Source organism: Podarcis cretensis (assembly GCF_951804945.1).
Source record: "Podarcis cretensis genome assembly, chromosome: 8".
In the NCBI taxonomy this organism is placed as follows: Eukaryota; Metazoa; Chordata; class Lepidosauria; order Squamata; family Lacertidae; genus Podarcis; species Podarcis cretensis.
Genome location: NC_137177.1, coordinates 7,426,523 through 7,451,142, shown reverse-complemented (window position 1 = coordinate 7,451,142; position 24,620 = coordinate 7,426,523). Strand labels below are relative to the sequence as shown.

The following is a 24,620-nucleotide window of genomic DNA, read 5'->3' as shown; positions in this document are numbered from 1 at the left end:
CACGCCAGGCACTCCTGTCTTCCACGGCCTCCCGCAGTTTGGTCAAACTCATGTTCGTAGCTTCGAGAACACTGTCCCACCATCTCATCCTCTGTCGTCCCCTTCTCCTTGTGCCCTCCATCTTTCCCAACATCAGGGTCTTGTCCAGGGAGTCTTCTCTTCTCGTGAGGTGGCCAAAGTATTGGAGCCTCAGCTTTAGGATCTGTCCTTCCAGTGAGCACTCAGGGCTGATTTCCTACAGAATGGAGAGGTTGGATCTTCCTGCAGTCCATGGGACTCTCAAGAGTCTCCTCCAGCACCATAATTCAAAAGAATTCGAAACTTAGTGTGTCGCTAAAATATATTTTGAAATATATATGAACCTGAGTGAATACCAGCATTGTCGCAATTGCGGGGGGAGAAATTGAGAAGGCTTTTAACCAGAATTTCTCAAGACGGGCATCTCAAGATTTACTGGTGAGGTCACCTCACCTCGAGGAAAAGGATGTCGTAGAGCTGGAAAAGGTACAAAAAAGGGCAACCAAAATGGTCAATACTTTTTTGAGGCTCTCCTGTGAGGAAAGATCACAGCATTTGGGACTTTTTCACTGAGAGAAAAGGTGCATAAGAGGTGATACGGTAATAAATTTGTGAGATTGTGCCAGGCATGGGAAAATTGAACAGAGAAAACGTTTTCTCCCTCTTTCGTAAGACCAGAACTCGTGAGCAACCCAGCGAAGCTGAATGTCGGAAGATTCGGGGCAGATAAAAGAAAGCACATCTTCCTGTAGTTAAACTGCGGAATTCCCTCCCACAGGAAACTGTGGTCGCTACCAACTTCGACAAAGAATCAGACTGATCCATGGAGGATGGATGTCAACAATGGAGGAAAAGCCCATCCATATCAATGTTCCCCTGGCACTTGAAAGGTTTCCTCGCCTCTGGTCTGGCAGGCAAGTGCCAAAATATTTAGTCGTGCACTTGGGGCACAGCTGGGGAGGGCGGGATAATTATTATTATTATTATTATTATTATTATTTTTATTTTTATTATTATTTTATTAAGAAGCACAGATGAAGGAATGGGTTTCTGTGCAGTCAGTTTGAAACTGACTCAAAAAACCCCTTTCTTCTTTCTCCAAGAGAGCATTTCTAAAATGCATTAACTTGAGCTGTTGATGTTTAGTCGTTTAGTCATGTCCGACTCTTCATGACAAAGCTTCATTAAACAAAGCTCTCTCCTTTATCAGTCACGGCAGTGGATGGCCTTGGCTGTTCCAGGGGAGTAGGGATGACACGTCTAGGTCTTATCTTACATCCTGACCACACTCTGACGCACAGACCTAGTCCGGGAACAGCACCAGAGTGTGTTCTTGGAGTTGGTGACCTCTTGCTCCAAGATAAGAGTATAGGAAGGAAAACCCTTTTATAGTCAGGAGTACAGGACGGAAAACCCTTTTATGGTTAAGAGTGCCGGAGCAGGAACATATGTGATGTCAACCTGCGTGTATAAGCTGACGTGGCTGGATTCCTGGGGGAGGGGGGAGAGGGTGCCTGGAGAATATATATACTGCATGAAATCCCTCATTTCTTTTGACTTGCTGTGGACACACCACGCAAGTGCCTTTCTGCTGCTCCGGAAAGCAGAAATATGTTACGATATGGATGCAATGCAGCTGCAAAGTGCTAGCTTGAAAAGTAAACATGATGGGAATGTTGGGACTGCCCGTGGGAAACAGAGGGGCAGTCTATTCACAGTGCAAAGCACTGGAATTAGCTCAGAGTGTAATATGAGCACTTCCGTTTGTTCCTGTCCAGGAAGTGTTTGTTGCTAGACTGCTGGAGTTTGAAGAGAGCAGTCATGTTTTTTGTAATGCTGCAAAGACAGAAATAAAGGCATGTAGATACGTTTCTGTCTATCTCTTTCCCCTGCCAGGGGGCAGGAAAGAGGGGTGTGTTCTTCTCACGCTGAGAAGGATCGCCTATTGCGACCTAGCCTGGATCTTGCTGGGGAATGCAGCCAGGGAGGTCAACAGGGAATCATGCCGGGTGCCTGGGAGAGTTGCCAGTTTCTCCTGATAAAGGCTTGATTTCCGACAAAATACAGAACTCTTTCTCTGAATCAACCCTCAGTGTCACTTGACTTCCTTCCTCCCGTCCGGGAGCAACGCAGACCCCACCAATCAGTAAAGTCTAATAAGGCTACGCAGAGACCATCAGTCCTTCTCCTCCCCTGCCTCTGAAGGTACCCAAAAGGCAGGTCCCTGTAGGATGTTATATTTATTTGTCAAAAATAAACCCTCAGGTCTCCTATGACATCACGGGCATCGTCACAAGGCAAGATGGAGGGGCATTGGGTGCTGAGGGCAACAGGCACCAGCTTAGTGAGGAACTGCCAAGACCAGCCCAGATTGCGGCTGCAGGTTGAGAGGAGAAAAACTGGGTCGTCTGATGGGACCGTGGTATCCTTTGCCCTTTGCTCACGGTGCTTTCTGCATGTAGCTGCCCACCATGGCGGAGCGAGGAAGAAGGCTTCTCTTACTGGAACAGAGGAATCAGAACCTGGTGAGCATCCTTCGGAGTCGGAATAATAATAATAATAATAATAATAATAATAATAATAATAATAATGTATTATTTGTACCCCGCTCATTTGGCTGGGTTTCTCCAGCCACTCTGGGAGGCTCCCAACAAAGTATTAAAATACAGTGGTCTGTTAAACATTAAAAGCTTCCCTAAACAGGGCTGCTTTCAGATGTCTTATAAAAGTCTGGCAGCTGTTCTTCTCTTTGACATCTGGTGGGAGGGCGTTCCACAGGGCGGGTGCCACCACCGAGAAGGCCCTCTGCCTGGTTCCCTGTTTGCTTCTCGTAGTGAGGGAACTGCCAGAAGGCCCTCGGCGCTGCACCTCAGCGTCCGGGCAGAACGATGGGGGTGGAGACGCTCCTTCAGGCTTCTAAGGCCTCATTGGATGTCATTTTTAATGTGCAATTGGGGTGATTTGTGATGACCACAAGAACATAACATTGCACACCACCCCAGTCTCTGAGTGGTGAGATATCTCCAGGGGTTTCAACGCTCGCCCAGAGTCCAGTTTCCTTGGAAGGAAGGTCAGCGGAAACTGTGGCGTCCTGAGGCTACAAGTTTTTAGTTATTTACATTTTATTTTTATTCCTTTATATACAACCTAAGCATGAGAGGAAATATGATAGCCATCTTCTATTATTATTATTATTATTATTATTATTATTATTATTAGTTTGTTTGTTGTTTTTGTTGCCCTATACCCACAGGCCTCAGGGCAGTTCACAGGATAAAATCACAATATAAGAACACAAAATACATAACCAAAATAAAAACAAGAACAACCGAATAGCAACGCGCCCCCCTCAATTTTATGGAAGCAAAGACTGCTGCATATATGTTATTCAGCATCATCCATCAAATCCAGGCAAATGCCACGTGTCAAGGGATGCCAATAGCCACATACTGTCATATATAAAATGACACTAAATATAGACATCAGGCTTCAGCAAAAGCTTGAGCATTCAAGGAATAATTGAGGGTATTCAACGTCACCCCTTCATGGATCACTGCCTTGTCGTGGCGAAGGGGCTTGAAGAACTCAGAGAAGCTATGAACTATGCCGTGCAGGGTCACCCAAGATGGACAGGTCATAGTGGAGAGTTTTGACCAAACGTGATCCACCTGGAGGAGGAACCGGCAAGCCACTCCAGTATCCCTGCCAAGAAAACTCCATGGACAAAGACAACAGGCATATAAAAGTTATGACGCTGGAAGATGAGCCCCTCAGGTCAGAAGGCGTCCAACATGCTACTGGGGAAGAGCGGAGGGCAAGTACAAGTAGATCCAGAGCTGATGAAGCGGCTGGGCCAAAGCCGAAAGGAAGCTCAGTTGCGGATATGCCTGGAAGCGGAAGCGAAAGGAAAGTCCAATGCTGTAAAGAAAAATATTGCATAGGAACCTGGAATGTAAGAACCATGAACATGGGTAAGTTGGAGGTGGTCAAAAATGAGATGGCAAGAATAAATATTGACATCCTGGGTATCAGTGAACTAAAATGGACGGGAATGGGTGAATTCAGTTCGGATGACCATCATATCTACTACTGTGGGCAAGAAACCCGTAAAAGAAATGGAGTGGCCCTCATAGTCAACAAAAGAGTGGCAAAAGCTGTACTGGGATGCAATCTCAAAAATGATAGAATGATCTTGATACGAATCCAAGGCAGACCTTTTAACATCACAGTAATCCAAGTTTATGCACCAACTACTGGTGCTGAAGAAACTGAAATTGACCAATTCTATGAAGACTTGCAACACCTTATAGAAGTGACACCAAAGAAGGATGTTCTTCTCATTATAGGGGATTGGAATGCTAAAGTAGGGAGTCAAGAGATAAAAGGAACAACTGGCAAGTTTGGCCTTGGAGATCAAAATGAAGCAGGGCAAAGGCTAATAGAGTTCTGTCAAGAGAACAAGCTGGTCATCACAAACACGCTTTTCCAACAACACAAGAGATGACTCTACACATGGACATCACCAGATGGGCAGGATTGAAATCAGATTGATTATATTCTCTGCAGCCAAAGATGGAGAAGCTCTATACAGTCAGCAAAAACAAGACCTGGAGCTGACTGTGGCTCAGATCATCAGCTTCTTATAGCAAAATTCAAGCTTAAACTGAAGAAAGTAGGAAAAACCACTGGGCCGGTAAGATACAATCTAAGTCAAATCCCTTATGAATACACAGTGGAAGTGAGGAACAGGTTTAAGGATTTAGATTTGGTGGACAGAGTGCCTGAAGAACTATGGATGGAGGCTCGTAACATTATACAGGAGGCAGCAACGAAAACCATCCCAATGAAAAGGAAATGCAAGAAAGCAAAGTGGCTGTCCAGCGAGGCCTTACAAATAGCGGGGGAGAGAAGGCAAGCAAAATGCAAGGGAGATCGTGAAAGATACAGGAAATTGAATGCAGATTTCCAAAGAATAGCAAGGAGAGACAAGAAGACCTTCTTAAACAAGCAATGCAAAGAAATAGAGGAAAGCAATAGAATGGGAAGAACCAGAGATCTGTTCAAGAAAATTGGAGATATGAAAGGAACATTTCGTACAAAGATTTCCATAATAAAGGACAAAAGTGGAAAGGACCTAACAGAAGCAGAAGACATCAAGAAGAGGTGGCAAGAATACACAGAGGAATTATACCAGAAAGAAACGGATGTCTCATATACCCCAGGTAGTGTGGTTGCTGACCTTGAGCCAGACATCCTGGAGAGTGAAGTCAAATGGGCCTTAGAAAGCACTGCAAATAACAAGGCCAGTGGAAGTGATGGTATTCCAGCTGAACTATTTAAAATTTTAAAAGATGATGCTGTTAAGGTGCTACACTCAATATGCCAGCAAGTTTGGAAAACTCAGCAGTGGCCAGAAGATTGGAGAAGATCAGTCTACATCCCAATCCCAAAGAAGGGCAGTGCCAAAGAATGCTCCAACTATCGCACAATTGCACTAATTTCTCATGCTAGCAAGGTTATGCTTAAAATTCTACAAGGAAGGCTCAAGCAGTATGTGGACCGAGAACTCCCAGAAGTGCAAGCTGGATTTAGAAGAGGCAGAGGAACCAGAGACCAAATTGCAAACATGCGCTGGATTATGGAGAAAGCTAGAGAGTTCCAGAAAGACATTTACTTCTGCTTCATTGACTATGCAAAAGCCTTTGACTGTGTCGACCATGGCAAACTATGGCAAGTTCTTAAAGAAATGGGAGTGCCTGATCACCTCATCTGTCTCCTGAGAAATCTCTATGTGGGACAAGAAGCTACAGTTAGAACTGGATATGGAACAACTGACTGGTTCAAAATTGGGAAAGGAGTACGACAAGGCTGCATTTTGTCTCCCTGCTTATTTAACTTATATGCAGAATTCATCATGCGAAAGGCTGGGCTGGATGAATCCCTAGCGGGAATTAAGATTGCCGGAAGAAATATCAACAACCTCAGATATGCAGATGACACAACCTTGATGGCAGAAAGTGAGGAGGAATTAAAGAACCTTTTATTGAGGGTGAAAGAGGAGAGTGCAAAATATGGTCTGAAGCTCAACATCAAAAAAACGAAGATCATGGCTACTGGTCCCATCACCTCCTGGCAAATAGAAGGGGAAGAAATGGAGGCAGTGAGAGATTTTACTTTCTTGGGCTCCATGATCACTGCAGATGGTGACAGCAGCCACGAAATTAAAAGACGCCTGCTTCTTGGGAGAAGGGCAATGACAGGCCTAGACAGCATCTTGAGAAGTAGAGACATCACCTTGCCAACAAAGGTCCGTATAGTTAAAGCTATGGTTTTCCCAGTAGTGATGTATGGAAGTGAGAGCTGGACCATAAAGAAGGCTGATCGCCGAAGAATTGATGCTTTTGAATTATGGTGCTGGAGGAGACTCTTGAGAGTCCCATGGACTGCAAGAAGATCAAACCTCTCCATTCTGAAGGAAATCAGCCCTGAGTGCTCACTGGAAGGACAGATTGTGAAGCTGAGGCTCCAGTACTTTGGCCACCTCATGAGAAGAGAAGACTCCCTGGAGAAGACCCTGATGTTGGGAAAGATGGAGGGCACAAGGAGAAGGGGGCGACAGAGGACGAGATGGTTGGATAGTGTTTTCGAGGTTACCAGCATGAGTCTGACCAAGCTGCGGGGGGCAGTGGAAGACAGGAGTGCCTGGCGTTCTCTGGTCCATGGGGTCACGAAGAGTCGGACACGACTAAACGACTAAACAACAACAAATTCAATGTCAGCTTTAGCAGCTGAACGTTTTGAAGGGAAATCTGGAAACAAATTTATTATATCAAAGAATCTATATATTTTTGAGAAGGGTGTTACGGGATCTCATGTTTCCTCTCCTGTTTATTGTAATTTTTTTCTTCAATTTTCCTACAGATGGAAAAGATCAGATCCCTTCAGAAGGCCAACGCAAACTTGCGGCAAATGGTGAGCACCGTAAAACAGCTCAGAGGGACAAGGGGAGAGATAAGGGGCCTTTAGGGACGCAGATGGCGCTGTGGGTTAAACCACAGAACCTAGGACTTGCCGATCATAAGGTCGGCGGTTCGAATCCCCGCAACGGGGTGAGCTCCTGTTGCTCGGTCCCTGCTCCTGCCAACCTAGCAGTTCGAAAGCATGTTAAAGTGCAAGTAGATAAATAGGTACCACTCTGGCGAGAAGGTAAACGGCATTTCCATGCGCTGCTCTGGTTCGCTAGAAGCAGCTTAGTCATGCTGGCCACATGAGCCGGAAGCTGTACGCCGGCTCCCTTGGCCGATAAAGCGAGATGAGCGCCGCCACCCCAGAGTTGGTCACGACTGGACCTAATGGTCAGGGGTCCCTTTACCTTTACCTTTAAGGGGCCTCTTGGCATACCATGAGTGACAGGTCTATAGCTCAGCGGTGGAACATTTGCTTTGCAAGCAGATGGTCACAGGTCTCATCCTGGCAGCATCTCTAGGCAAAGCTGGGAGACAAGCCAGACTGTAACCCCAGAGATCTGTAGAGACAATACTTAGCCAGGTGGAGCAACAGTCAGACTTGGTACAAGTCAGCTTATGGCAGACATTGCTTCCTGTCACTTTCTGTCACTGGGGCACATAGGAGCCATGTCCAAGGGGCCATAGGGACTTAAACCCCCACAATAAAATACCGTATTTTTCACTCTATGAGACGCACTTTTCCCTCCTAAAAAGTAAGGGGAAATGTGTGTGCGTCTTATGAAGCGAATGCAGACTGTGCAACTATCACAGAAGCCAGAACAGCAAGAGGGATCGCTGCTTTCGCTGCACAGCGATCCCTCTTGCTATTCTGACCACTTCGCTGTAAAGGAGCTGTGCAGAGAGGGAGAGAATTTTTTTTTCTTGTTCTCCTCCTCTAAAATTAGGTGCATCTTATGGCCGGGTGCGTCTTATAAAGTGAAAAATATGGTATTTGAGGGGCCCAGGGGCCTGCAAAGTGGATGGGCAGCCCCATTAAAATGGTGTGTGTGCACTGTATCATGTGACCGATTACGCGTTGCGGAGCTTACCTGGGCCCCCACAATATTTCATTCAAGTTGGCCGCCCTGCTGGGGCAGCACCTCTTTGGTTGTTCCTGGTAGGAGCGGCCAGCAAGACCACATAACGCCATCCTGAAAGACCTACATTGGCTCCCAGTACGTTTTCGAGCACAATTCAAAGTGTTGGTGCTGAGCTTTAAAGCCTTAAATGGCCTTGGCCCAGTATACCTGAAGGAGCATCTCCACCCCCATCGTTCTGCCCGGACACTGAGGTCCGAGGGCTTTCTGGTGGTTCCCTCCCTGCGAGAAGTGAGGTTACAGGGAATCAGGCAGAAGGCCTTCTCGGTGATGGCGCCTGTCCTTTGGAACGCCCTCCCATCAGATGTCAAGGAAATAAACTATCTGACTTTTAGAAGACACCTGAAGACAGCAGTGTTTAAGGAAGTTTTTAATGTTTGATGTTTTATCACATTATTATTATTATTATTATAATTATTATTATTATTATTATTATTATTATTATTATTATGAGGAGACTCTTGAGAGTCCCATGGACTGCAAGAAGATCAAACCTCTCCATTCTGAAGGAAATCAGCCCTGAGTGCTCACTGGAAGGACAGATTGTGAAGCTGAGGCTCCAGTACTTTGGCCACCTCATGAGAAGAGAAGACTCCCTGGAGAAGACCCTGATGTTGGGAAAGATGGAGGGTACAAGGAGAAGGGGGCGACAGAGGACGAGATGGTTGGATAGTGTTTTCGAGGTTACCAGCATGAGTCTGACCAAGCTGCGGGGGGCAGTGGAGGACAGGAGTGCCTGGCGTTCTCTGGTCCATGGGGTCACGAAGAGTCGGACACGACTAAACGACTAAACAACAACAACAACAACTCATTTGGGAGCCACCCAGAGAGGCTGAGATGGACAGAGTATAAATGATAAATTATTATTATTATTATTATTATTATTATTATTATTATTATTATTATTATTCCTGGGTCACTGTGTCCAGGGGAGGCTGGTCCATCGCGATGAAGAGGAAACTCCAACCAACATGCTTTCTTGCTTACACCTCCATTCACTCGGGGTGGTTTTGTCCATCATTGGCTCTCTGGCTCCACCTAGTGTTGACCTCCCTGCCTTCCACCCTATCTGCCCCAGGGGGTGCCAGCTACCACTGCTAGCACCCCTCAGCTCAAAGCCCAGTGACTGTAGCATCAGCCATTATAAACTGGACAGCTGGTTCAAGTTATTTGGCTGCCTGAAGCAAAAGACAAGATGGCAGCCGCTGCCCATGCCACCAGCCAGATGGGCCATTGAATCCGGGTTGGACTTTGGCTGCAGGTTGGCATCTTTTACTGCATCTGAGGTGGGAAGGGTCTCCATCGCCACCACGGGCTCCACGTCAATACCTGCTGCCAGAGGCAGACTCCTCACACTTTCTTACAACAGGGCTGGCCCTCATCAGCAGAGGATTTATCTGCGGGAATGTTGTTGTTTAGTCGTTTCCGGCTCTTCGTGACTCTCTGGACCAGAGCACGCCAGGCCCTCCTGTCTTCCACTGCCTCCCGCAGTTTGGTCAAACTCATGCTGGTAGCTTCGAGAACACTGTCCAACCATCTTGTCCTCTGTCGTCCCCTTCTCCTTATGCCCTCCATCTTTCCCAGCAGCAGGGTCTTTTCCAGGGAGTTTTCTCTTCTCATGAGGTGGCCAAAGTCCTGGAGCCTCAGCTTCAGGATCTGTCCTTCCAGTGAGCACTCAGGGCTGATTTCCTTCAGAATGGAGAGGTTTGATCTTCTTGCAGTCCACGGGACTCTCAAGAGTCTCCTCCAGCACCATAATTCAAAAGCATCAATTCTTTGGCAATCAGCCTTCTTTATGGTCCAGCTCTCACTTCCACACATCACTACTGGGAAAACCATAGCTTTGTTGTAGCAAAGCAGATTCCCCTCGATATAGCTGGGGGCTAGTTTGCAGATTTGTTTGAATCTCTTAAAGGTAAAGGGACCCCTGACCATTAGGTCCAGTCGTGGCCGACTCTGGGGTTGCGACGCTCATCTCGCTTTACTGGCCGAGGGAGCCGGCGAACAGCTTCCGGGTCATGTGGCCAGCATGACTAAGCCGCTTCTGGCGAACCAGAGCAGTGCACGGAAACGCACAGAATCTCTTAGTTAAGATTAATTTCCCTTTTGAACCCGCTTAAAAGAATAAAGACCCCAGAGTCTTTCTGTGTAAAGAAACAACAAGTTCACTCACATTTCAGTTCACGATATGATCCCTGAAAGGCAGGCTTTTCTTAGTACAGTGGTACCTCGGGTTACATACGCTTCAGGTTACAGACTCCGCTAACCCAGAAATAGTACCTCAAGTTAAGAACTCTGCTTCAGGATGAGAACAGAAATCGTGCTCCGGCGGTACGGCAGCAGCGGGAGGCCCCATTAGCTAAAGTGGTGCTTCAGGTTAAGAACATTTTCAGGTTATGAACGGGCCTCCGGAACGAATTAAGTACTTAACCTGAGGTACCACTGTAGTTACATAAACAAAGTGAGTTCATCTCATGTGGAGACTGAACTCACATGCTGATGGCTGAGAGCCAGCAGACAGCAAAATTATATTTTTGTGCTATCAGTGTGCTAGCAGTGGTAGCTGGCACCCTGTGGGGCAGATAGGGTGGAAGGCAGGGAGGTCAACACTAGGTGGAGCCAGAGAGCCAATGATGGGCAAAACCACCTTGAGGTGTAAATAAGAAAGCAGTAAGTAAGAGCGGCATGGACGCAGGTGGCGCTGTGGGTTAAAGCCTCAGCACCTAGGACTTGCCGATCGAGAGGTCGGCGGTTCGAATCCCTGCGGCGGGGTGCGCTCCCGCTGCTCGGTCCCAGCGCCTGCCAACCTAGCAGTTCGAAAGCACCTCCGGGTGCAAGTAGATAAATAGGGACCGCTTACCAGCGGGAAGGTAAACGGCGTTTCCGTGTGCGGCTCTGGCTCGCCAGAGCAGCGATGTCACGCTGGCCACGTGACCCGGAAGTGTCTCCGGACAGCGCTGGCCCCTGGCCTCTTAAGTGAGATGGGCGCACAACCCCAGAGTCTGTCAAGACTGGCCCGTATGGGCAGGGGTACCTTTACCTTTAAGTAAGAGCGGCATGGCAGCAAGAGAGAGAACAAGACAACAGGAAGTCAAAACTAGATCGCAAGTGAGGAAATGGCTGCATGGCTCCATTCTTTTATGGAGTCAGCCAGAGCCACGCTCATCTCCCAGATGACACGCAGGGCGAGGAAGCTCCAGACCAGTGGAACAGAAAGTTACACTGACTGGATGTTCTCCTGCTTCTTCCCACACTAGGGAAATAAGGAATGTTGCAGTTGACTGTAGCAATGGATTACATCCCACATTATCACTGTCTACGTTTCCGCAGGGCCTGCAAGACAGAGCTGTTCCGCCTGGCCTTTGGTTTGGACTCAGTCTGACCCTTATGTTTCCCTCCCCTTATGGTTTTGATCTATGGGCTACCGTATTTTTTGCTCTATAATACTCACTTTTTCCCTCCTAAAAAGTAAGGGGAAATGTGTGTGCGTCTTACGGAGCGAATGCAGGCTGCGCAGCTATCCCGGAAGCCAGAACAGCAAGAGGGATCGCTGCTTTCACTACGCAGCGATCCCTCTTGCTGTTCTGGCTTCTGAGATTCAGAATATATTTTTTCTTGTTTTCCTCCTCCAAAAACTAGGTGCGTCTTATGGTCTGGTGCATCTTATAGAGTGAAAAATACGGTACTTTTAAAATGAGGCTGCATTTTAAATTGCATTTTAACCTGTATTTTAAATTGGTTTCCCCACCCCCACCCCCATTACTGTATGTCTTTACTGTAATTTTACTGTTGTTAGCCACCCTGACCTGGCTCTGGCCGGAGAGGGCGGGGTATAAATAAATTATTATTATTATTATTATTATTATTATTATTATTATTATTATTATTAACCAAGTTCCTCTTCACCTGAACTTTGCAGAATTCAAGGCTAAGGGAGGAAAATGAAGGTGAGACGTTTTGCTTCCCTGCAGGGCTGCGGTGGGAACAGAACAGGATTGGTAGGGAAGGGACCGACATGTTTTGAGGACCAGGCATGCGAAGACGTATTGGTCCTGCAGTGGCTTCTTTCCCACATGGAGAGGTTGCCAAGCAGGAAACACCATCAGAGCACTCCTGACATATGGTTGTCAAGCCTCTGCTTAAAGACCTCCAAAGAAGGAGACTCCACCACACTCCTTGGCAGCAAATTCCACTGTCAAACAGCTCTTACTGTCAGGAAGTTCTTCCTAATGTTTAGGTGGAATCTTCTTTCTTGTAGTTTGGAACCATTGCTCCGTGTCCGCTTCTCTGGAGCAGCAGAAAACAACCTTTCTCCCTCCTCTATCTGACATCCTTTTATATATTTGAACATGGCCATCATATCACCCCTTAACCTCCTCTTCTCCAGGCTAAACATGCCCAGCTCCCTTAGCCGTTCCTCATAAGGCATCGTTTCCAGGCCTTTGACCATTTTGGTTGCCCTCCTCTGGACACGTTCCAGTTTGTCAGTGTCCTTCTTGAACTGTGGTGCCCATAACTGGACACAGTACTCCAGGTGAGGTCTGACCAGAGCAGAATACAGTGGCACTATTACTTCCCTTGATCTAGATGCAATACTCCTATTGATGCAGCCCAGAATTGCATTGGCTTTTTTAGCTGCCGCGTCACACTGTTGGCTCATGTCAAGTTTGTGGTCAACCAAGACTCCTAGATCCTTTTCACATGTACCAGCTGAGCGTCCTGGCCAGGTCCTCCCCCTTCTCAACAGGTCATCCAGGGCTGGACTTAACTTGAAGCTATTTGCTAGGATTCTCCCAACTCAGTTAATTCCAAGCTAGCTCTGGGTTTAGTGGGAAATGAGAGCATCCCACCCGCTGATGCTGTTGGACTCCAACTCCCATCAGCCCCTGGTCAGTGGTCAAGGGAATGATGGGAGCTGTAGTCCAGCAATATCTGAATTGCCGCTTGCTCCAGACAGATTCTTAGTTAATAGTCACCAATCTTGTCTTAGGAGAATTTGCCTTTTTTACTATCTTTCCTTTCTCTCCTTCAGTTTTCAAGTCAACAGAAGAAATCTTACTTAGGTATTTCTGATTTATGTACTTGCTTGTTTATTGATGTGGGGCATTGTTATGTACTGAGTTGAATAGGATCCAAAATGCAGCAGTCTGATTGGTCCTAGAACAATAGGATTCAGAATGCAGCAGTCTCATTGGTCCTAGAACAATAGGACCCAGAATGCAGCAGTCTGATTGGTCCTAGAACAATAGGACCCAGAATGCAGCAGTCTGATTGGTCCTAGAACAATAGGATTCAGAATGCAGCAGTCTGATTGGTCCTAGAACAATAGGATTCAGAATACAGCAGTCTGATTGGTCCTAGAACAATAGGACCCAGAATGCAGCAGTCTGATTGGTCCTAGAACAACAGGACCCAGAATGCAGCAGTCTGATTGGTCCACAGGAGCCACCCAGTCCAGCTCCAGGTGGAAGTGAATCTGCAACCTGACTGGCCTACAGGAGAATCCCGGAATTAGCCAATCACGTGGGGCCTATTGTGTAAATAATGTATATAAAGCAGACATTCTGGGGGAACTTCCATTCCTCCTCACCGCTATGAGCTGAATAAAGAGCATGAAATCCACTCTCGACTCCCGAGTATATTTCATGCATCAACATAAAAGCCACAATATATATAATCAAAATAAAAACAACAGCCCAATAAAATATGCATATATTTAAAAATTCAAACATATATGCTCTACAAATGCACTTTAAGGGTGGGGAACCATACATATGTTTATTGAAAATATTAATGGGATGAACTTTCAGGCGACAGTGTTAATCCTAAATGTGGCTGTCTGCTGCTCTCTTGCTGTCTGTAAGCAGGTCAAGGAAAACAGCATCCACCTATTAAAAGCCTTGGATAATTTTTTTAAAAGAAGGGGGGTGGAGGAAAGAAGAGGAGAAATTGTGCTTCAGTGGTAGAGCATCTGCTCTTATTCTGAAGGTAAAGGTAAAGGGGACCCCTGACCATTAGGCCCAGTCGTATCCGACTCTGGGGTTGCGGCACTCATCTCGCTTTATTGGCTGAGGGAGCCGGCGTACAGCTACCGGGTCATGTGGCCAGCATGACTAAGCCACTTCTGGCGAACCAGAGCAGCGCACGGAAACGCCGTTTACCTTCCCGCCGGAGTGGTACCTATTTATCTACTTGCACTGGTGTGCTTTCGAACTGCTAGGTTGGCAGGAGCAGGGACCGAGCAACGGGAGCTCACCCCATCACGGGGATTCGAACCGCCAACCTTCTGATTGGCAAGTCCTAGGCTCTGTGGTTTAACCCACAGCCCCACCCGCATCCCTTTATCCTGAAGAGTCCTGCCTAAATCCTTGGAGAGTCGCTGCCAGCCAGTGCAGGCAGTATCAAGCTTGATGGATCAATGATCTGAACTCACACCTCTTTATCCCTGCTGCCAGCCAGTGTAAACAGTGTCTTGCATTTATCCTGATTGGCTTGTGGGATATTTGCATATCTTCCTGTAAATGTGCTTATCAGACTTTTCAGTGCATTGCCCATCAATTTCCAGACCACAAAAAGTCTATTATTAGTATTATTATTATTATTAGTTTGCTGTTTAATAGGCACTTCCAAGCTATCATTTATTTGCAGGAGTAATTCAGTCACACACTAGTTTGCTTAGATTAAGTTAAAGTGCTCTGTTGGCCTAGCACAAGAAATCCACTTCTTTTTTCAATGACGTAAAGAAAGAAAGAAAAAAAGAAAGAAGTCAAGGTAGATGTGGAGCAAATGTTCCTTGCCGTGTAACCGCCCCGTCAACAAATCGTAACAAATGCTCAATAAAAACCAGATAGAATGTACTGTATTTTATATTACCTTGGATTGAGAAATTTGCTTCAGGATGAGAACAGAAATCGTGCAGTGGTGGTGCGGCGGCAGCGGGAGGCCCCATTAGCTAAAGTGGTCTTCAGGTTAAGAACAGTTTCAGGTTAAGAACGGACCTCCGGAACAAATTACCATATTTTTTGCTCTATAAGGCTCACTTTTTCCCTCCTGAAAAGTAAGGGGAAATGTGTGTGCGTCTTATGGAGCGAAGGCAGGCTGAGCAGCTATCCCAGAAGCCAGAACAGCAAGAGGGATTGCTGCTTTCACTGCGCAGCGATCCCTCTTGCTGTTCTGGCTTCTGGCATTCGGAATATTTTTTTTTCTTGTTTTCCTCCTCCAAAAACTAGGTGCGTCTTGTGGTCTGGTGCGTCTTATAGAGCGAAAAATACGGTAACTTCCATGTGAACTTGGTGCAAGCAGACCAGGATGAATGTCTGGCGTAGGAGGTGTCCAGGTCCTTCAGATCTATATGAAAGGTGGAAACCTAAAGTTCTCGTATGACCAGGGAAAATGCTGCCTTTTGCCCATCCACTCATCCGAAACCCCCACCCTTCCTTGACTTTCAGAGACAACGACAAGATCAAGAAGAAAGTTCAACAGCTGAAGGAGCTTCAGGAATCTCTGGTGAGTCGCCCTTGGCACTGCCAGGTTGCAAACACCTCGGGTTACAAACATTTCGGGTTACAGTCTGAGAACAGAAGTCGTGCGCCCGCAGCGGTGGGAGGCCCCATTAGCTAAAGTGGTACCTCAGGTTAAGAACAGTTTCAGATTAAGAATGGACCTCTGGAACGAATCAAGTTCATAACCCGAGGTACCAGTGTAGTTGTATTCTGTCTCACCATGGAATATTTTTTGAGGTCTAAAATCATAAACGCTGGCCCGAAAATCTTGGGTGCGGACCTGCCTCAATACAAACCCTTAAATATTTTACTCCCTAGAGTGACTTGATTTTATACACTTAGCGGCCATTTTTATGATCAACTCTTTCTCTCCTTCTTTCCAGCAAGACGATATTTATGTTCTCGAAGAGCAGCTGTGTACGTAAGTCAATCGAGAGTCCTTGACTTGCTGCGTTTTCAACCCCCTCGTCCCCCTTTCCTTTTAAGCAGCCTGCTCTGAAATGGCTCTTTTACACTTTTTTTCACATATGCTGTGAACTTGGGGCTAGGATGTGGGGAGAGCAGGATTCACTGAGCGACGTTGAGCCAGTTGCTCTCTGTTAACCTAATCTACCTCGCAAAGTTGACATCAGGACAAAATGGGGAGGGGGGACCCGTGTACACCTTGCTGAGCCTTTTGGTGGAAAGGCGGGGTAGAAATTTAATAAATTAATTTAATATAAACAAACATATGCAATAATGAATAAGATAATTTGGGGTTTCATTCGAAATGTTTGCTCAAGCCTTTTGGGTGGGCTGGGTTTTAAATTGCAAACGGTTTATTAAATACAGAGGTACCTCGGGTTACATACGCTTCAGGTTACAGACTCCGCTAACCCAGAAATAGTGCTTCAGGTTAAGATGTTTGCTTCAGGATGAGAACAGAGATCGTGCTCTGGTGGCATGGCAGCAGCAGGAGGCCCCATTAGCTAAAGTGGTGCTTCAGGTTAAGAACAGTTTCAGGTTAAGAATGGACCTCCGGAATGAATTAAGTACTTAACCCAAGTTAGCACTGTAAAGGACTCAAAGCAAAATCTGTGTGATAGGCCACGATCCATGCCTGAAGCGCATGCACATCATCGTTCCCCTTCATTTTGGCGGGTGAGCATTTGTGTGTTTGCACGGGAGAATGTTCCGGAACTGGAAGCACGCAAAGGAAATGTTTCATTTTCTTTTCTTCTTTTTTTACCTGCAACATTTCGAAAATCGTTTTGGCACCCCAGACCTTCAAATCCCCCGTCTGTGTGTGTGTGTGTGTGTGTGTGCGCGCGCGCGCACGTACACAACACACACATACACACACACATGGGACAGGGGGAAACAGACTTGATTTTGAGATCTAATGCAACCTGGCATCTTCTCCTCAAATACAACTCGCATTTCCAAGGAGAAGGAAGCGAAGAGGCGCCCACGGTTCAGTGATCTTCCTTATGCACTCCTTGGGTTAGCAGATGCTGAGTGGAAGGAGAAAGAGAGAGAGAAAAAGAAAGAAAATGTCCCTGGAGTGAGAGGCAGTTGCCTAGTGACTATCAAAACAAAATGGAACTTATTTATAGCTTAGGTTCCAGGGATGGAGAGGGCGTTTCTGCATCAGGAGTAGATTTAGTTTTCCATTTAAAATAAGGCTACCATATGTCTGGAAAAAGGGACGCGGGTGGCGCTGTGGGTTAAACCACAGGGCTTGCCGATCAGAAGGTCGGCGGTTCGAATCCCCGCGACGGGGTGCGCTCCCGTTCCTCGGTCCCTGCTCCTGCCAACCTAGCAGTTCAAAAGCACGTCAAAGTGCAAGTAGATAAACAGGTACCGCTCCAGCGGGAAGGTAAATGGCGTTTCCGTGCGTTGCTCTGGTTCGCCAGAAGCGGCTTAGTCATGCTGGCCACATGACCCGGAAGCTGTACGCCGGCTCCCTCGGCCAGTAAAGCGAGATGAGCGCTGCAACCCCAGAGTCGGTCATGACTGGACCTAATGGTCAGGGGTCCCTTTACCCTTTACTATGTCTGGAATATCCCGGACATTCGCCCGTCGAAAATGATGTCCAGGAAAACCCACGAACATGGCAGCCCATATCGGAAGTGTTGGGTTTTTGGGTGGTTTTTTTTTTTGCAATTTCCTTTAAAAATAGCTCAAAAACTTCATTTTTTGCGGTGGGAGGGGAGGGGGTAAAGATTTTGCAAAAGAAAGCTCCACAACTTTTTCACTTTTTGAAATATGGCAGCCCTGTTCAAAACATTTGTTATCCACTCTCCACCATATAAGGGCCCAGGACAGGTTATAACAATATAACGTTTCAAAACAGATAAAACTGTTGCAATTATTATTATTATTTTTAAGAAAAGGAAATCCGTTCCTGCCAGAACAGAACAGTATACATTTAGTGAAAGCAGCAAAGTGTGTGTGCTTTTGTGTGTCCCACACCCCACCCCGCAGAAAACAAAATACCTTACCTGACAAAGACCGGGATCAAGAAGTGTACATTCACAGAAGCAGCAGAGCCGCACAGGGTGCTGCTGAAATTTTAAAAGCCCAAAGTCTGTCGCTGCAGACAGCAAAAGCTGCGTGACAAAGCTATTAGACTCACCTCTGTGGGGAAGGATTTTCATAATTTGGGATCCAACACTCAGACCGACAAGAAAAGATGCGCACGAGATGCTGTTGAAGGACCCATTTAAAGTGTTACCATACACAGAAGCCAAACTTAGATTCATAAAATATTTAGGGGTTATGTGTACGCCTGCGTCCCCCCAGAAAAAAAGCACCAGTGTAATGCAATCAATTATGTGGGCCGTGGCTTATCTTTTGTTGTTGTTTAGTCGTTTAGTCGTGTCCTTCCCCCCCCCCCCCAGGTTCCTGTACTTGCCAAGGGGAAAGCAAAAGGTAAGGCTGTTTCATGTCTTCTGGTGTGACTTTATCGATTACACAAATAACAAGGCATATGGTGAAACAGCACCCACAGTCTGGAGTGCGTGAAGCACATTTTATTTTTCCTTTCCCCTTTCCTATAAATTCTAATCACTGCTGATCCAAAATACCAGCCACCAGTCTAAGGAACACACAGTAATAGACATCATTTCATATCAGTAGCACCCGTAATAATTTTGGTATACGCACCTTGACGCAATGTTGTTAACACATTCAGAAACGTTTATTGTTTAATTTCTGTTCTGTTTCTGTTGAATTTCTATTTTTATTTCTAATTGTTGTTTAATTTCTGTTTTCATGTAAACTGTCGTTATGTTGTACGCTCCAGTGCAAAGATATATCTCAGTGCCACCGCGCTTAAAGTTGAAAACAGTTTAAAGATGAAAATAAATAAAACCTACATTACCAAAAAAAAAAAGAGAGAAAAAAGTAAGGCACTTCCTGTTGTAACTGGACTTCCCCTATTCTCAACTCTCTTCTTCCTGTCCCAAACCAGAGTTTTTCCCTTTCCTGGATCAGCCTGCACATTATCCTAGCACATTTGTGGCAACGCATTCCTTGGTGACTGTAACAGTGTGAAGGCTAAATTACAGTGCCCAGAATTCTCTGAGGGAAATAATGTGCTCCGAATGTGCTTTAAATTCAAATTTAGCACAATTCAAAGTGTTGGTGTTGACCTTTAAAGCCCTAAACGGCCTCGGTCCAGTATACCTGAAGGAGCGTCTCCACCCCCATCATTCAGCCCGGACACTGAGGTCCAGCGCCGAGGGCCTTCTGGTGGTTCCCTCCCTGCAAGAAGCCAAGTTACAGGGAACCAGGCAGAGGACCTTCTTGGTGGTGGCGCCCGCCCTGTGGAACGCCCTCCCACCAGATGTCAAAGAGAAAAACAACTACCTGACATTCAGAAGACATCTTAAGGCAGCCCGGTTCAGGGAAGTTTTTAATGTGTGACATTTTAGTGTATTTTTTGTCTCTGTGGAAGCTGCCCAGAGTGGCTGGGGAAACCCAGCCAGATGGGTGGGGTACAAATAAATTATTATTATTATTATTATTATTATTATTATTATTATTATTATTAGTCTGACTTTGAGAACAGCTTTGCCTGGGACACAGATTCTGCTTCCCAAAAGAGTTCCCTTGCTTGCAGGGTGGTGTAGTGGTTAAGAGCGGTGGACTCGTAATCTGGTGAACCGGGTTCGCTTCCCCGCTCCTCCACTTACAGCTGCTGGGTGACCTTGGGCTAGTCACACTTCTCTGAAGTCTCTCAGCCCCTCTCACCTCACAGAGTGTTTGTTGTGGGGGAGGAAGGGAAAGGAGAATGTTAGCCGCTTTGAGGCTCCTTCGGGTAGTGATAAAGCGGGATATCAAATCAAAACTCTTCTTCTTCTTCAATTGACTGGAATGTGTATATTTGCATTCATTTCCCCACCACCACCTCAATAAAGTCACCAGGCACAATTTGGGTTGACAAGAGTTCTGGATTTTGCATGGCGAATTTTTGGAAGCAGGGTTTCCCGCTCTCGCAACCTTTGTGTGTTCTTGGAAGATGAAGATGTTAAGCGCTAGGAGCCATCCTTCTCCTCCTCCTGGAAACGCCTAGTTCAATTAATGTCACGTTTCGACCTCAGATGTCCCCACTTCCAAAAGCCTTGCGCGCTGCTCCTGAAACATCCAAGACTGTTGAACCGAAAGGAGAGTGGTTGGGGTCACGAAAGACCCTGCTTTCTGTCCTACCCCATCCATTTTTCTAACTTCACAGCCGCACCATATAAAGCACATTTAAGGCACGTACCTTTCCCCAAATAATACTGGGAACGGTAAGGTAAAGGGACCCCTGACCATTAGGTCCAGTTGTGGACGACCCTGGGGTTGCGGCGCTCATCTTGCTTTATTGGCCGAGGGAGCCGGCGTACAGCTTCCGGGTCATGTGGCCAGCACATGACGAACCAGAGCAGAGCACGGAAACGCCGTTTACCTTCCCGCCGGAGTGGTACCTATTTATCTACTTGCACTTCGACGTGCTTTTGAACTGCTAGGTGGGCAGGAGCAGGGACCGAGCAACGGGAGCTAACCCCGTTGTGGGGATTCGAACCGCCGACCTTCTGATCGGCAAGCCCTAGGCTCTGTGGTTTAACCCACAGCGCCACCCGCGTCCCTACTGGGAACAGTAGTTTACCACTAACAGATTTATAATTCCCGGCAATCTTAGCAAACTACAGTTCCCAGCATTCTTTGGGAGGACCCATGCGCTTTAAATGCTCTTTCTACACCTCACATTTAAGGCGCATGATTTCCTCCGAAGAATCCTGGGAACTGTAAAGGTAAAGGTAAAGGACCACTGGACAGTTAAGTCCTGTCAAAGGCAACTATGGGGTTGCGGTGCTCATCTCACTTCAGGCCGAGGGAGCAGGCGTTTGTCCGCAGACAGCTTTCCAGGTCACGTGGCCAGCAGGACTAAACTGTTTCTGGTGCAAAGGAATAACATGACAGAAGCCGGAGCGCAAGGAAATGCCGTTTACCTTCCCGTCGCAGTGATGCCTATTTATCTACTTGCACTGGCATGCTTTCAAACCACTAGGTTGGCAGGAGATGGGACAGAGCAACAGGAGCTTGCCCCATCGCAGGGATTTGAACCGCCAACCTTCTGATTGGCAAGCCCAACACTATTATACTTATTTTATGATTATTAAATTTGTATGCCACCCTTCATCCAAAGATCCCAGGGCATGCCAAACCCTCGGTGGGTTAGGAACTTCCCTGCATGCAAAGCCAGACTCTGGCGGATTGAGCGGTCAAGACAAAGAGTAGGTCCAGTGGTCAAGAAGGCAGTTTTTGCATGTGCTATAGAGGGGAGTGAGGGGCAGGGGGGGCTCGTCCACCCGGGAAGAGAGCCCATCTCCGATCCTAAACCTCTGCTGCCTTGCGGGATAATAATAATATAATAATTTATTATTTGTACCCCGCTCATTTGGCTGGGTTTCCCCAGCCACTCTGGGAGGCTCCCAACAAAGTATTAAAATACAGTGGTCTGTTAAACATTAAAAGCTTCCCTAAACAGGGCTGCTTTCAGATGTCTTATAAAAGTCTGGCAGCTGTTCTTCTCTTTGACATCTGGTGGGAGGGTGTTCCACAGGGCGGGTGCCACTACCGAGAAGGCCCTCTTCCTGGTTCCCTGTAACTTGGCTTCTTACAGTGAGGGAACCGCCAGAAGACACTCAGCGCTGGGCCTCAGTGTCCGGGCTGAACGATGGGGGTGGAGACGCTCCTTCAGATATACTGGGCCGAGGCCATTTAGGGCTTTAAAGGTCAGCACCAACACTTTGAATTGTGCTCGGAAACACACTAGGAGCCAATGTAGATCTTTCAAGACCAGTGTTATGTGGTCTCAGCGGCCGCTCCCAGTCACCAGTCTACCTGCCGCATTCTGGATTAGTTGTAGTTTGTGGGTCACCTTCAAAGGTAGCCCCACGTAGAGCGCATTGCAGTAGTCCAAGCGGGAGATAACTAGAGCATGCACCACTCTGAGGAGACAGTCTGTGGGCAGGTAGGGTCTCATCCTGCGTACCAGATGGATCTGGTCAACAGCTACCCTGGACACAGAATTGACCTGCGCCTCCATGGAGTTCAAAATGACTCCCAGGCTGCGCACCTGGTCCTTCAGGGGCACAGTTACCCCATTCAGGACCAGAGAGTCCTCCACACCCGCCCGCCTGCTGTCCCCCCAAAACAGTACTTCTGTCTTGTCAGGATTCAACCTTAATCTGTTAGCGGCCATCCATCCTTTGGGAGGAGAAAAGGCTCAGGAGTAGACCCTACACAAATCCGGAGTCCCTAAGGCGGTTGGATGGCGCATTGTATGCCTCTTCCCAGCAATTCCTTCATCCCAGCTGGTGCCAAATGTCTTGGTCTGCTATCTTTTGGACCACATCAGCAAGGCCCAGAGGCAGGGATCCTGCAGTCTGGCCTTTGCAGATTAGACCGTGGGGAATTGAGAGCGGTTGCTGCATCTTAATTAGCACAGATGGGGGCTAATCACTCCTTCCCTTTTCATTTCTCCTCAGACGAGAAAACACCGAGCCACTGAGCCTGTGACGAGGTCAGAGCCAGCGGAGAGATCAACCCCAGTTCTTTGCCACTGTGGGATGCAAACAGCAGCTTCTGGAATAAACTCGTCTTCTGTTTGCGATTTTTGGATTAGGAAGGGTGACACTGAAGTTCTGACGTATAAGGCTAGCCTTCTGAAGGAGGTGTGGGCAGTTTGCCCCACTGGAAGCGGAGCTTGCTGCCCCCGCCCCGCCGATCCCTGTCCAGTTTGAATCCTCTGCCAACGCGCATGCTAACACCACACCCCCAGTGGTAAGGACAACTGCTTGGCAGGCAGAAGGGCTGAAATATACTCGGAGTCGAGAGTGGATTTCATGCTCTTTATTCAGCTCATAGTGGTGCGGAGGAAATGGAAGTTCCCCCAGAATGTCTGCTTTATATACATTATTTACATGTGACTGGCTAATTCTGGGATTCTCCTGTAGGCCAATCAGGTTGCGGATTCACTTCCACCTGGAGCTGGATTGGGTGGCTCCTGCGGACCAATCATACTGCTGCATTGTTCTAGGACCAATCAGACTGATGCATTCTGGATCCTATTGTTCTAGGAGCAATCAGACTGCTGCATTCTGAATCCTATTGTTCTAGGACCAATCAGACTGCTGCATTCTGAATCCTATTGTTCTAGGACCAATCAGACTGCTGCCTTTTGGATCCTATTCAACTCGGTACATAACAAGGGCCCAACTCCCCTGCCTGAAAGTCAGATAAGCTGCTGCCAGTCTGTGTAGGCAGTACTAAGGTAGTTGGACCAATGGTCTGACTAGGCTCACAGAAGGCTCACAGAATCATGAAAGGCTGTTGGGTTGTTGTTTTTATTTTGATTATATATTTTGTGGTTTTATATTCTGATTTTGTTCTGTGAACCGCCCTGAGACCTTCGGGTATAGGGCAGCATATAAATTCATTCATTCAATCCATCCATCCATCCATCCATCAATCAAGGAAGGGACCCTGGGCGTCATCTAGCTCAACCCCCTGTAATGCAGGAATATGAAACTGTCCCCTTACGGGGATCGAACCTGCAACCTTGGCGGTGTTAGCACCACGCCCTATCCAACTGAGTTGTCTAATATTTATCTAGCTCCTGTGTTCGTTGTTACGAAGGCGCTAAGAACTACAGTTCCAAAAAGTGTCTTTCAGTGGCAAATGCATTTTTATTTTTAAGATTTGAAAATGGCTTAGCTTTGGCATGTAGACATGTCCTAGAGCAAGGGAACCTCAGGTCCAAGGTAAAATGTGGCCCTCTAGGCTTATTTACCTGGCCCTCAATATTCGCTCCAGGTCACACCCTGTTTTCTCCTGGCTAGAACGCAGCCTTGAATTCTGATAATGCCTGGAAGGTTAGAGATCGTCGGGTGTGGGCGGGTGTCAAACAGCTAACTGTACAAAGGCAAAAAAATTATATTCATTGCTCCACCCACCCTTGACTCTGACCCCACCCACTCTTTGTATATGGCCCCTGGAAGGCAGCCCTGAATGGAATCCGGCTCTCAAGCTGATAAATGTTCGCCACGGCTGCCCTGAAGGGACTGTCCTTTTCTTCTTCTCTGCACTGGGCAGTTTCGCCTTCAAGGCGAAGTTGCAGTTCAGGCCTCTCCGGGAGCTGAGCTTGCTGGATCAACACAGCCCCCATTTTCAACTGGCTGCAAAAGGGATTCCAGCTGTGTTTTGCAAACTCCACTGGGATAGCACTGCTAACCAGGGAGCAGCATCTGCACGGCTGTAATCCGTTTAAAAATGCACAAGAGGTAGTTCCTTGTGGCTTGGGGCTGGGCGTCCATCATGCACATTTTGCAATCTGCTGCAAGAAGCAATTAAGGCAACTGGTGTTTTCTGCAGCGGTTGCACCAATATGTGCACGAGAGAGGTGCTTTTTTTGGGGGGGGGGGTCAGCATTGCTGGAGTTCTGCCAAGGCTCACACCCCAGAAGG

The 24,620-nt window shown here is 47.1% G+C and overlaps 1 protein-coding gene across 5 annotated transcripts; it reads left to right on the top strand.

Annotated features, from left to right (window-relative positions):
* The first annotated feature begins 2,146 nt into the window (after positions 1 to 2,146).
* On the top strand, positions 2,147 to 23,468 carry LOC307221349 (uncharacterized protein). Of its 5 annotated transcripts, none has more exons than XM_079985812.1 (8): positions 2,226 to 2,543; positions 6,940 to 6,990; positions 12,042 to 12,069; positions 13,155 to 13,185; positions 15,571 to 15,628; positions 16,008 to 16,045; positions 18,507 to 18,537; positions 22,644 to 23,455. In XM_079985812.1, the coding sequence occupies exons 1-8, from the start codon at positions 2,490 to 2,492 to the stop codon at positions 22,896 to 22,898; spliced, it is 546 nt and encodes a 181-aa protein (XP_079841938.1). In that variant the 5' UTR covers positions 2,226 to 2,489; the 3' UTR covers positions 22,899 to 23,455. The 5 variants fall into 5 exon arrangements, with proteins under 5 accessions (XP_079841939.1, XP_079841938.1, XP_079841942.1 ...); XM_079985814.1 differs by having other exon boundaries at positions 2,286 to 2,543; positions 16,008 to 16,041; positions 22,644 to 22,768; XM_079985813.1 differs by lacking the exon at positions 6,940 to 6,990 and having other exon boundaries at positions 2,147 to 2,543; positions 22,644 to 23,468.
* Positions 23,469 to 24,620: the final 1,152 nt, after the last annotated feature.